We start from the raw sequence: 14,253 nt of genomic DNA on the forward strand, positions 1-14,253 counted from the left end.
ATGAGTAGGTGGTTTTATTTATTATTTCTATTCATAGTGCAATTGTCCTTTCGTATCCAAGGGAGATTTGTTGTGAAACTCCTCATGGGTACCAAAACTGTGGATGGTCAAGTCCCTTATGTAATATAATCTACATACATTGCCCTGTATAATTATTTGTTGTATATTATTTATCATACCTTATATATTATAAATTCTGCATGTAAAATGCTTTACACTCTTTAGTCAAATAACAGAAAAGCATCTTTATATATATTGGATCTTCTTAAACATTTTCAGCAGGGGAGTGGTTGAATCCATGAGTGTAGAATCTACAGATATGAAGGGCTAACATGTTATCAGGCACCTGTGTGTTGGGTAGTGTACAGCACTGCTTGTTAAAAGAATAGTAAATCATGGACTGCACTGTTGAAAGAAATTATGGAACTACTTTCAAAGAGGTAGAAAAATGGTCTATATGTAATTACACACAGAGATAACAGCTTGAAATGCTGATCATCATACCTCATAATGAAAGGAGCTCAAAGAGAAACATTTCACAGTCCTCTCTCCTGCCATCCCATCGAACTACAAACCAGTAAGTCTTCTGAGGGTTCCGCTGAAGCTCAAGGCCAATGCTGTGCACTTTCTGTCATCCAGCCCAGTCCCTTACACCTCAGTCTTCTCCCCTCTTCTAGAGCCCTCTGGAGCTAGCGCTGTGGTTGAAAAAGTCTCCTGCATCCCACTACTCTGACTGCTTCCTCACCTGGCCTGGTTGAGGTCTTCTTCCCCTACCGCCTTCTGTGTTGTTTCTCACACCTGGGGATCTGTGACAACTCCATTTTAAACCAGTTGTGACTAGTCCTCTCTCAAAACTCACAGGGAAGGAAAAGAAGTCTGAGAGCCGGGTTGAGAGACACAGAGAGGCCCCTAACCATCTATCTCATCAGTGATTCACACTCCATGAGTGTGGATAAGACTTGCAGCCAGAGGGTCGTGCCGTGGTGGCGCACACCTTTAATCCCAGCACTGGGGAGACAGGAGGGGGGGTCTTTGTGAGTTCGAGGCCAGCCTGGTCTACAAAACAAGTTGTAGGATAGCCAGGGCTGCTAGAATTGCCTCAGAATGAGACTAGGACTTAGCACTTTGCAGTCTAAAAGTCACCTGCAGGCTGCAGCTGATAGTGCCGTATTTGCTAAATAAAAACTTCGATTTGTATAATTGAAATTCGCTAAGAGACTAAACCTCAAGTGTTTAGGCCATACACACAAAGATGACCATATATGACAGTAAATATGTCAGCTAGCCTAGTTATGGCAAATATTTCACAATATACACAAAGTTCAAACCATAAATGTTATATATTTTAATAGAGTTTTTTTGTTTTGCATCCACCAAGGCTGGTTTCGTAGTTTTCTAGGCTTCTGTAATCACAGCCATCTAGGGAGCTGAGAATGTAGATTTCTGAGCCTCGTCCCACAGGCCCTGATTGAAGTCATCTGTGAGACGGGCCTCGTGATCCACACTTTCATTGAGCTTTCCTAACTATTCTTCTAATCCCGGAAGGTGGGGAACATCTCTACCAGGATAATAGTGACTTCATGGCGTGGCCTTTCACAGCCTTGACTGTGTCTTGTTGGAGAATATCACATGCATGTAGAGGAGTGGAATGATTTTAAGCCTCGGGGTCTGGGGAGGGTGACAGCTGGCCTTGGAAGCTTCCAGACCCCGAGTGATTCTATTCACTGTTGCGTTTCGGGTGAGTTTTCTGCTGGGATCTTGGATCCACAGATTGCACGGAAGGCAGGACCTATCTCAACCTTGCTGATGTTCCTACGGTGGGCATGGTGGTTTTCGGGGAGCCATGAGATACAGTGAGGTTGAATGGGTAGACCGTGACGCCCTCGGCCCTACACTGTCCATTTGCATACATCATGGAGCAGGCAAAGGTCTACTTCTGGGAGTTGCTGATCCAGTCCGGTGACAAAAAAATAGGAGGAAGGAGCCACATTACCCTCACCTCTTGTCCTGAGCCTCCCTGTATCCAGTTCCGATAGGATCCACTCCAGGAGTAATCACACATTCTTTCCTCTGTCTTTCCCTGCCCTACAGGTTCGGAATCAATTGCCTCATCCAGTTTGAAGACTTCGCCAATGCCAATGCCTTCCGTCTGCTCAACAAATACCGCAACAAGTACTGCATGTTCAACGATGATATCCAAGGTACAGTCACCCTCCTAACAAAGTCGCTGGGTAATAACACCTTCTCACAAGGTTCACCCACATGCCAAAAGCCGGGGCGGGAATCTCATCTCATAGCTGGCTTGCCGCCAGAACCTGTTTAAGGAACAATGCTAGTCTTGGAGTCAGCTTCCACTTGGCTGATTCTTAGCTCTGTGACCTTGAACATATCTCTCCACTTGGCTGAGCTTTGGTGTGCGTAAGCGCCAAATGGAAATCATTACTACCTCAGAGGTAGATAGGAACTGCATGGTTTCATATTTATAAGAAATTCTTTAGACTACTGTCAATTATTACGTATCTGAACTTGAAAAATCGCTTGTCTGACTATGGTTTTATCATCTGTTCTGAGATGGCAATAACTGCATCAGGAAAGCATTGTAAAGATTTCAAGAGCCGGGACTGGGAGACTGGAAGCTTCCGTGGGTAAATGGCACTTGCTGCCCACACATGAAGACTGAGTTTGGATTCCACACTCACATCAAAAGCCTACTGCACATGCGTGCAAGTCCAGTGTGGCTGACACAGGAGGGTCACTGCGGGTTTCTGGCCTCCAGACCAGCTCCCGTTTCAATGAGAGACCCTGTTTCCATAAAATAAAGCACAAGTGATACTCGGTGTCCTCCAGCTTCTAGGCACTCTGGTACCATGTGCACCCCATACACGTGTGCACATACAACACACATACATGTACATGCTAAGAGAGAAAGATGGAGAGCTTATACACAGAAAATAGTTCTCCATGATTTATCAGATCAAAACATCAATGTTCATAAGAATGGCTTTCTCTAGCCATATCTTGCTCATAGACTTTCCAAACACAAGGTGCATCCATCAGAGAGCCATGACAAGTCCTTCCCTAAGCTTGGCTGGAAGTTATAGGCTTGAAAGGTACTGGCAACCGGAGACACAGAGCATTTCCCGAGTCAGGATAAAGCATCTTGGGCACCATGTCCCTTGGTCACCTGTTTAAGAGTCTTAGAAACCTTGAAGGAAATTGCTTCTAGTTTTGGGGGTGCCTGTATCTGAAGCTGGAACAGGACAGAGGCTTCTCAGCAATGTTCTTATCTGACCCAGGAGTTCTCAGTAAGAATAGTTCATAGGTTTTTGTAAGGCCCGAGGGAAACCTTTATGGCTGCACATATCTTGTTACTTAACAGATGAAGCTTGTGAGCCACGCCCGTTAAGCCAACAGTCCGTGTCAGGTGAAAGGAATGGACTGGTATGGACTGGTCAGCGACCGAGTAAACGTCGGCTGGCTTTCACACACCAGAAACGAGGACAACGAAGACAGCTAGGGGTATACTCGAGAGAACATAAGCCCAGCTTAAAGGTCATTGCTGAACATCTGTGACACACTAGGCGCTGTTCTGGGACTTCCCACATTTAATCCCATGAGATACTAGTGTCTGTATCTTCTGGATGAAGAAACCAGGTCGCAAAGAGAATAAGTAACTTGTCTGCCCAGACAGTGTTCAAATGAAAGTGGAGTTCCGGTTTCTGGACTCTAAATTCCACATTCATAACCACTTACCATACTGCTCCAGGTTTAAAACCACAGAGCCAAGTGCCTCTGTTCTTTTGGTCCACATTAGAGAGTAACAGGAATACGATCACTTATTTGTATTAATTTGTTGTAGATTGTCAATGAGTGGTAGTTATAGCACACTGTTAGAGAATTGAGGCCAAACATTATTTCAGGGCCTGGGGACTCGATGCCCAGAGAAGGGAAAACCCAGAGGGAAAACTCAGCTTCTCATACTGTCTCTCCAGCCCCCCAATACTAGGCCTGCAACAGGCATTGGTGGGCTATGCCAGCCGCAACCCAACAAGCCACGTACCCTCCAGCTCCGCACTACAGCCCTGCAGTACAGCCCTGCAGTACAGAGAGCTGGCTGGAGGAGAAGAGAATTCTCTCACTACCTATCGGTCAACTCACAACTCTCAACCAACCTAACGGGCAAACGTGTCTGTGGCCCTGGAGGAAGCACCTGCTGACGAGTTCCCCGTGATGCCAGTCACACATGAGTCAGCAACAGGACGCCCGTGGTCAGAGTCCCCTGGGCTGCCAAGTGGAAAACAAGTCCATATGGTCGACACACCTGGTACACGGGCTCCAGATGCTCAGACAGACAGACAGACTTATAAGCATAAACAGGTTATGATAGCCTCATAAACATGCACAGGAACACAGCAGGGTCCCACCGTTTGTCCACCTCCATCTCCCCCACGCTGATGCCAGAATGTTCCTCCAAGAGGGAAACAATGATTCACTATGCTATCCATCCCTTTGTGAGAAACTCTACACCCTTTTGCTGAAACACATGGGCTGGGGAGCAAGACCTCTTCCCTGTCCTGCAATCGTCCCTTCAGTCTGTTTGGTTGGTTTTGGAGACAGGACTGGTCTCAGCCCCTTATTCCTCTTGCCTCTACTTCCCCGGTGCTGGAGGTACAGGAGTGTGCCACCATGTCCAGCTATTTCCCATCATGTTCACCTGTGGAATTCCTTTATCCTCCACGACTCTGCTCAGTGGGTGACCTGCCCCAAGGTTGTCTGGTTTGGGTACCCACCCATGCGCTCTCCTCCATCTGTTCTTACAGCCATCAGTTCTACATCATCATAACAAACGGCTGAGAAACACAGCCTAAAGAAGGTAGCGTTTGTTGTTGTTCACTTGCGGAGAGGTTTCAGTGCATGTCCATTGTGCCGGGGCCTGTGATGAGGCTGAGCATCTTGGCAGATGGGGCAGAGCTAGTTGCCTGATAGCAACAGGAAGTAGTAAGAGCAAAAGGGTCTTGGGACCAGGTACATCCTTAAAATGCATGCCCCTGGCAACCATTCCCTCCAACCAGACCCTACTCCCTTATTCTCATCAACACCCTAAAGTTCTGATTCCCTCAGTGGGCTCTTTGGTGAAGTCAGAACCCTCATGATCCAGTCCCCTCTCAATGACCCAATCTACCAGCATAGGCCAAGATTTCAGCATGTGCACCATTGGAGGGTGCATTGTATCCAAACCATTTCACTCTAGATGACTCCATTGCCTTCTCTGCCTCTCACTAAATGATAAATGTCTGGAGTCAGGAACCATGGCATACTTATTTTTGATCCCCAGTTCCCAGCACAATGATTGACACATCAGATGCATGATACTCACACATACAAACAACATTCCCACCATCACACCTCTTCCTGTAGAAATGACTGTGCTGGTCCCTGCCTTGCAGCCGGTCATTCTCCTGATCATCATACATATGTCCACGTATGTATGAGGTGCATATGCAAACATATGAAGTGCACATACAAATGTATGAGGTGCATATGCAAACATATGAAGTGCACATACAAATGTATGATGTGCACATACAAATGTATGAGGTTCACATACAAATGTATGAGGTGCACATACAAACGTATGAGGTGCACATACAAATGTATGATGTGCACATACAAATGTATGAGGTGCACATACAAATGTATGAGGTTCACATACAAACGTATGAGGTGCACATACAAATGTATGAGGTTCACATACAAACGTATGAGGTGCACATACAAATGTATGAGGTGCACATACAAATGTATGAGGTTCACATACAAACGTATGAGGTGCACATACAAACGTATGAGGTTCACATACAAATGTATGAGGTGCACATACAAACGTATGAGGTTCGCATACAAATGTATGAAATGCACATACAAATGTATGAAGTGCACATACAAATGTATGAGGTGCACATACAAATGTATGAAATGCACATACAAATGTATGAGGTGCACATACAAATGCACCTCACAGGTGCTCATACGCAGATATTAGACATGAATGCAAATATGTATAATTTCATATGCATAAACAATTTTTAAAATTTAATTCATTTGTTTAAGTTCATTGAGTTCTGAGTCCTATCTATAGACTCTCAGACAAAGGCAGCTGGAGAGTTTCTGTTTCTCACCAAAAAAAAAAAAAGGGAGATAAATTTCCTATTCTTTTCTCAGAAATTAAGACAGAGGTCATAAATTTAGAACTTAGGGAAAGAAATAGGAGACAGAACAAGAATGGCAGGCACTCTATGAGATAATCGCAGCCTTCTGTGACCACAGCCTGATATGCAGATGAGCCCCTAGAACTAATCAAAATGGGAAGAGGTTGTCATGGAGATCCATCCACATCTTCCTTCAAGGAGACTTGTTGCCTCAGCTGATGCAGGCAGAGCCTCAGCTGCAGAAAGCCCCTTACCCACAGTCCTGCCCTACCGCAGGCTACTGTCCCCACTCGTGAAGAAATGTGTCTAATCGTCCCATCCCTGATCTGGCCTGAGTGCTTAGTGGTCTTAGTTGAGGCTTCAAGGTCCAGGCTGAGTCTCTATAGGGTTCTCTGCCTCTGTCTACACAAGCACAAGCTTGGACGGGCAGTCCACCCCAGAAAGATGTAGGAATAGTCTCAGAATCTGCCTGTGGCCCACATACTGTAAAGACTGGAGCCAGGTAGCCCCCATGAAAAAGAGACTAGGTCTACGCTGTCTGCTTAAGCATAATCCCTGCCTCTTATCCTCAGTGGAGCATGGAGAGATGGCACCACGGTCCTCAGGAGCCCCAGGCTGAGCTTCCTGTGGGCTCCAATGTGTGTGACATCAACTACCTTATTTGTATTGTCTGAATCATAGACCCCATAGGACCCACGGGGTTGAACTCCGGAGCGGGAGCACAGAGAGACTTCCTCCTGGTTGTATCCTCCGTCCTCACCCCAGCTCTGGCCAGTAGAAATCCTCCACCCGGGCCAGGCTGGTTCTTGGCGCACAGAGCTGCCGGCGCGCTGACTCAGTGCTGGCAGCCTCTTCAGGAATGTTGGACCCGAGGAGGCTCAGGTGACTTTTGTTGTTTCAGCTGTTGGGGGAAAGAGTGAGATGGGGGAAGGGGAACGGCCGTGGGGGTAGTTGTGCTAGGGAGAGACTAACTTTGACCTTGGGAAGAAGAGCTTGAAGGAGAGGAATCAGGCACAGAATGCTGCTGACCTAGTGACCTTGGGCCCTGACCTCCACTGCAAGCAAGCCAAATAATATGACTGGGGGGACAAGAAACAATGGGCTCATCAACTCCAGAACACAGTGCACCCTACCAAACTTACCCGTGCCTCTAGTCCTGCATCTTCAAGGATAGATAGCCAGACAAGATAGATGCCTGTGTGCTGTGCCACCCCTTCACAATTGTGTTTTTGTTTGAGGGTTTTTTTTTGTCTGTTTATTTGTTCTTAAGACAGGGTCTTGCTGTGTAGCCCAGGCTAGCCTTGAACTTGAGGTGGTCTTCCTGCCTCCACTGCCTTCCTACTGCTTGGGATCGCAGAAGCGCATGCCCCTAAGCCTTGTATGCTTTCTCACTTTCAAGCTTCTGCATCTGTCTCCCTACCCTCACTCGGCTGCTCTGTGGTTCTATCCGAGAAGTATATGTAGCATTCTTTATCTTTCCTCTGAAATGAACTAGCAACCGTGACTAGGAATCAGCAAATACCAGAGCAGCCCGTATGCTTTTCTCAAGCCAGCCCCTACTCCAGTGAGTTGAAACCTCTGCCAGTTCATTGCCAAGTATCTGCGGCATTACCCACGTTGCACTAACTGAGGTGTGTGTGTGTGGCGTGTACAGGAACAGCCACTCAGCAGCGCTCAGTTTATTGGACCTATTACTAGTATTTATAAAGCGTAAATTGGGCATAAGGAAGAGGTATTAAGACCCAAAACAGGGTGGTGATGAAAATGAGGAGAACGTGTGAGCACAATGCAACTGAAGCCTGTTGAAAAGGAAGCCATGGCCACCGTGCTTCTCTCCACTTTCCTGTGTGCCCTCTGTTTCTTAATTTTTTTTTATTATTGCTGTGTGTATGATGTGTGTGCGACGGTGTGCACACTGTCGTGCACGTGGGAGATCAGAGGACAACCCACAGGAGTCAATTCTCGCCTTCGACTGTGGGTTTGGGTAATTGAACGTGGGTCGTTAGGACTGCACAATAAGGGCTTTCACCCACTGAGCCATCCCCGTCGTCACCCAACAGAGCTTATTCTTACAGCAATGAACTCACTGGTCTGTGAATTTTCTACTAGTTCCATAATTTGGTACGTGCTAATTCTTCCAGCCAGAACTTTGCTCCTGACCTTGGCTAATTTTGCTTGATGCTTAAAGGCACTAGAGTGGCCTCCCTCGGGATGCTACATCCAGGCTGTGCCACAGGCACCCAGGTGACCCACAACTAGACAATGGCGTTCCACTCCACAGAATGTTCCCCAGAGCTACCGATGGGGCACTTGGCCAAGACACACATAGCTGAAAGATGACCTCAGTGGGTGCAGTTGGCTACAGGTGCCGCCATGTGCACAGACAGAAGCACGTGAGCGGCTGAGCCCCAAAGATATTTTTTTTTTTTTTGCCACTAATTTGTCCTGTTTACAAAACAGCAATGTCATTGAAAGCCACCAAGGACTCACGTCCCACCTCCCTACCACACACATCCGGAGTCCCAGGCCTTTTCCTGATCTTCCCCACAACAGAGTTCACCACCCCACTCCCTGCTCGTTTCTCCCCAGCACCCACAACCTTCCTCCCACCATGTCCTGTGGTCTGAGGCTGCTCACTCCTGGGACCAATCCCCCCGCGACCCCATGTCTCCCAGCAGCCGGGCAGCTGAGGACCTGGAGAAGCTAAAAAATGACAATTACCCCCCCCAGGTCCTCGCAGACTATGGCAGGAGAGGCCCGCTCTAGCCTCTGGAACTGTTCCGAGAGCAGGCTTCTTACTCTGTTCCCACCCACAACCCCTCAGAGGAACATGAAAGTATATAGATTGTGTATTCAAATCAAACATTTACTGATATCAAATCAATACGAAATTTATTTTAAAGCAACTCTTTGGTATGCATGTAATTTTTGCCTTTTATTAAAGATGAATGCGAGTTTTCATGGTAATGAGGCATGTACAATTAATTTTAAAATCAAATATAAAGGTAAAAATCAAATCACGAGTGAACATTTGACACTGCAGGATATAAGCCAGCTTCAACATTTTTCAGCGTTGAAGTATTTTCATTTTAAAGCCATCAGTGCTGAGAACACCACTTCATGTACAGATATAGCACAAAGCGGCGGAAGTGTGTCTAGGGCTGGGCCAGAAACTGTTGGAAATTCTTACTCTCAAGCCCAAATTCACTGAACAAAGATTTATAAAGCTTAAGTCAACCACACAAACAGCAATTTGAAAAACATTCATTCTAACATAAAACAACCCAAAGATACACATATTTAGTATTTATAACCTGAGACATGGCAGTATAAAAATATTGTATCACTTTTCCATAATTAAACCGTATTTTTCTATAAGAGCAGAAAACTTTGTGGATACAGCAGAGATACTGTGATTTGCAACAGACACCAGGCGCAAGCCTGAGCCAGGGCGGCTCAGGCAGGCTTGCTTGGTGTTGCACGCTAGGATCACGCATGCAGTGCTAAGCGAGCACGTTGTATGTTCAGAACCAGGGCTGCAGATGAGCCCCACAATGCAACAGAGCCGAGCCCTGCCAGAAGACCTCAGACCTGCCATGTGCTCGGCTTTGAACTAATTTTTTGTTATTGTGCATTCAGAAGCTCTTGACCACTGGTATTACACATCCCACAATTTAATATTCTGCATTCTAGAGCACCCTGGAGCTATAGAAAAGTCCTTTAAGACACAGCCTGCTGAAGCAGTCTCAAAGGTCTTGCCAAGGGACTGGAAAGAGGACTCGGCCTCTGCTGAAGTGGTCCTGGCAGCTCCCAGAGAAAAGTCTATTCTGTTGCTCTATCTGTTGCTTTCGATGGCCCCAAGTTGGCCCTCAAAGCCTATGAATGAGAAAACAAAGTCAGGGGCTGGCTGCCGTGGGAAGGGAGTCGCAGTGGAGCACGGCAAAAGTCTGCCTAGCTTTATAGAAGCCACCCAGTCCTCAGAGACCCACGGATCCACAACCACCTCAGCCAGCCCTTGACCCAGCCCACCCCTCCCCATCCCTCTGGCTGCCAGTCACTGACACTGTCACCCCTTCCTCCTGAAGTCTGTTCAACAGAGAAACTGGTCCAACTCGGCCAAGCGGGACTGTTTAAAGGAATATTCTCAGCTTGTCCTTTTTTGCTTTTTGCTAAACCTACAGACTCAAGTGTTCTGTTTGCGGGAAGTGTAATTATGGAATATTCCCACCAAAGAAGAAGAAAGTTTGTCCTTCATCACGAATGGGAACAAGCAGCTCACATCACTTGTGGGCAAGAGCCATAGGGCTCTCAGACTTCTTGGGGTGATTGCCTCCAAAAATCTAAGCAGTTTTCCTCCCCTCCATTTTAAAATTCCGGCACACCGCCCAAGAACTAATCCTCGCCTCACCCAACAACGGAAGTCAGTGGTGGAGACGGTAACTTGATTTGCCAAGATCCCTTTTTATAATTCAGACCTGCTGCTTTCTGCCTTGAGATCTTATCTGGAATTTAAGACACCTTGCCCTCCTAGAGCGAGGCCTCCAGAGTGGGTCCCAGAAGGGTGACCGTGGAGTAGGTGGCTGAAGTAGACAGCCCGTAGATGTCTGGTTCTGGGAGCCATATTCAGGAAGAGTTCTGAGCAGCAGCGGGTCACAGTGCCAAGTACCGCTGAGAGGCTAAAGGACAGGAAACTGAGAACTGACCTCTGGGCTTCGCAAGGTGGAGCTGCTCAGTGACCTCGACAAGAAGTGGGCTGGTCCCTTGGGTCGACTGGATTCCCCCAAGACAAAGAAGAAAACAATTGGAGGCAGTGGTCACATTGGGATCTTTGACGGGCTTGACTATAGAAGGTAGTAAGAGTAGGGTTGGGCCTATAAGGGCAAGACTTTTTTCATATAAAAGTTTTACAGTTTGTTTATTCACTGATAGGGATGACCCAGCAGAGAGAGGGAAACTGAAGACAAAGAACGGAAGGAAAGAATGGGAGAGCAAACTTTGCGGGTCCATGAGAAGGAGATCCCAGGGCACACGGAGGTGGCTTAGACTAGGAGCTGAAAGGACCTCTGTGGCTTCTGCAGGGGTGGCAAAGGGTGCACATGAGACAGAGGGTTTGGAGACCTGCTGGGAAGATGTGCGCCATCTTGGAACATTTCATCCTTCTTCACCCGTTGAAGTGAAGTCCTGCATACATAATCCGTTCAACTTCTCCTGGCTGCGTCTGTTTTCCTCTGAGCCTCCCTGTACCGAGAGGAAGTTTAAAACTAAAAACCCCTATAGAGGAAACACAAGAATACCTCCTCCATGGTATTTTAATGAAGATTAAGTGGGCAAAGGCACAGCCAAGTTTACCATAAGACTAGCTGACAAAGCTTGGGGGAGGCTGTGCCAATCTGAAGACCTGGGTTCGAATCTCCAAGGCCCATATAAAAAGCCAGATGTGACTGCTCTTTTCTTTAACCCCAACATTGGAGGTAGAAGTCAGAGACAGGCAGACTCTGGGGGTTTGCGGTTGAGTCAATCTGGCTTAAACAGGGCGCTTCTAGCTTCCTGTCCCAAAGAGGAAAGGTTGACAGCAACAGAGGAAAACACCCAAAACCCTCCGCTGGCCTTACATGCATGTACCCCACACAAACATGCATCACAACACACAACAAAGATGTAGTAAATAAACGACAGTTAGCGGCCTTTGTGCTGTTTCATTGCCGTGCGCAGTGAAATCTATGAGACTCCGCGCCGGTTTTTGTCCTGACCCCGTTCAGCTGACGTCTCTGCCAAAGTTCTCATCTGTCAGCCTCCACTTTACCATCCACCGCACAATTCTCTCCCACAAAGCCCGCATGGCCTTTTCTGCTGCTTCCGGCTACCCAGGAAAGGCTGTAGGCTGCGGACCACACCGAGCCTTCCTGGCTTTTCTGCTGGACCCCAGACCAATCCACCCTCACCTTCAATACCACGCAGAGGTCGGTATCCTCCTCCATGCAATTATGGGAAGCCAGATTCAGCAGCCTGCATCCAGCTCTACACGATGAAGATAAATTCAGTTATTCAGCCCTCAGGTTCTAACCTCAAGAGATACTTGACAGCCAGAGAAAAGCCCTGGAAGACTGTCAAGCCCAAGAAACAGCTACCATAAAATATCTTTGGCGCCATCTACTGGTGAATAATTTGCAAACGACCTCCCTGAGAGCAGAAAGCGTTCTAAGGAGCAGAAACTGATTCCAATGACAGAGCTGACGCTTCCGTGGGAGAAGCCGTCCTGCCATGCCTGTCAGCACTGAATGAACACACATAAAATCCAGAGGGCTTTAAATATCCATACCGTCTCAGCTACTTACTGACAGCGTGCCCTGGGTTGCTATGAAACCGTCATAAAAATTTTAATAAAAAAAAAAAAAACATGTGCATGAGGTCTGTGCAGGCGTGTGCTCCCAGTCACACAAGTATATCCCCAGAGGTTGGGTCTGTTTCTCTGAGATGCCCACCTTATTCTCTGAGACACAATGTCATGCTTACCATGGCTGAAGAGTGGGCCTCTGGAATCCTCCTGACTCCAATCTGTGGTTACACCTATCACCATGCCCAGCCTGCGCATGGGTGCTGTGAACCCAAATTCAGGTCCTCATGCCTGAGCTGCAAACACTTTCCAGCCTGAGCCTTCTCCCCTGTTGGGAGCAGTGAGACCCCCAGATCCTGAATTTCTTGTAATCCCCTGATCTGAGTGCCTACAGCTGCTCTGAGCACGAGACCTTCAGGCGTTCCTGATGGCAGCAGTGCCTCCTGCTGTGGTGCCTGTACCACCTGGACCACTACCAGCAAGAGTCTGAAAACAAAACAAAACACAGAGGGAGCTAATAGACCTTTTAACACTGACACCAAAACCCCAAGAATGCCCCCTTTATTGTGTTCAGGGGCACATTATATAGAGATAGCCACGCCCCAGCCAAACCCACCAGAAACCACTCTCCTGCCATCAGGAACTCCTGAGAGTCTCGTGCTCAGAGCAGCTGTAGGCACTCAGATCAGGGGAAAACAAGTTGCTAACAAGAAATTCAGGATTTGGGGTCTCACCGCTCCCAACACTCCCTAGTCCCCATAGTGGCCATGTTCAGTGGTTGAAATAGTCTCCTGCATGACTATCCTAGCTGATTTGCTCAGCCTGTTTTCCATCACTGTGTATAACAAACAACACTTCCCTAAATACTCTACTATACATATTTCAGAGTTTCCCACCCATCGATTTCCAAAAATAGAACAGTAAGGTCGAAGGGCAAAAATATCTTATGCTCTAGATTTATATATTTATAAAGGAGGAAACTGTTTTCTTTTTTTTTAATTGTTTTTATTCAGCTATATATTTTCCTCCACTCCCCTCCTTTTCTCTTCCCTCCCATTCTGCCCTCTCCCATGGTCCCCATGCTCCCAATTTACTCAGGAGATCTTGTCTTTTTCTACTTCCCATGTAGATTACATCCATGTATGTCTCTCTTAGGGTCCTCATTGTTGTCTAGGTTCTCTGGGGTTGTGATTTGTAGGCTGGTTTTCTTTGCTTTATGTTTAAAAACCACTTATGAGTGAGTACATATATTTGTCTTTCTGAGTCTGGGCTACCTCACTCAGTATGATGTTTTCTAGATCCATCCATTTGCCTGCAAATTTCAGGATGTCATTTTTTTCTGCTGTATTTTTCTCCATTGTATAAATGTACCACATTTTCCTTATCCGTTCTCCGGTCGAGGGGCATTTAGGTTGTTTCCAGGTTCTGGCTATGACAAACAATGCTGCTATGAATGTCCTTGTGGTATGACTTGAGCATTATATACCCAAAAGTGGTATTGCTGGGTCTTGGGGTAGGTTGAGAAACCGTTTTTTTAAAAAAAGAAAAGTTGCTCTTTATATTGAAAAGAACGCTGGAACCTCCTACTTCTCATTGTATCACCAGCAGTCAGGGACAGCATGGGGTTTTTTGTTGTTATTGTTTTCTAACTGGGGAAAATGGAGCAAACCATAAACAATGCCACCTTAGCTTCCTTTCCTGTGACTGCAT

General features: G+C 46.8%; 1 protein-coding gene across 2 annotated transcripts in view; it reads left to right on the top strand.

Moving 5' to 3' along the window:
- Positions 1-14,253, top strand: part of Me3 (malic enzyme 3) — a 154,517-nt gene that overhangs the window by 129,903 nt on the left and 10,361 nt on the right. For both annotated transcript variants that reach the window (XM_057756483.1, XM_057756484.1), the window contains one exon: positions 2,092-2,201. In XM_057756483.1, coding sequence (XP_057612466.1) covers positions 2,092-2,201 — 110 coding nt within the window. The remainder of the gene's footprint in view (positions 1-2,091; positions 2,202-14,253) is intronic.

Source organism: Chionomys nivalis, chromosome 23 (genome assembly GCF_950005125.1).
Source record: "Chionomys nivalis chromosome 23, mChiNiv1.1, whole genome shotgun sequence".
NCBI classification, from domain to species: domain Eukaryota; kingdom Metazoa; phylum Chordata; class Mammalia; order Rodentia; family Cricetidae; genus Chionomys; species Chionomys nivalis.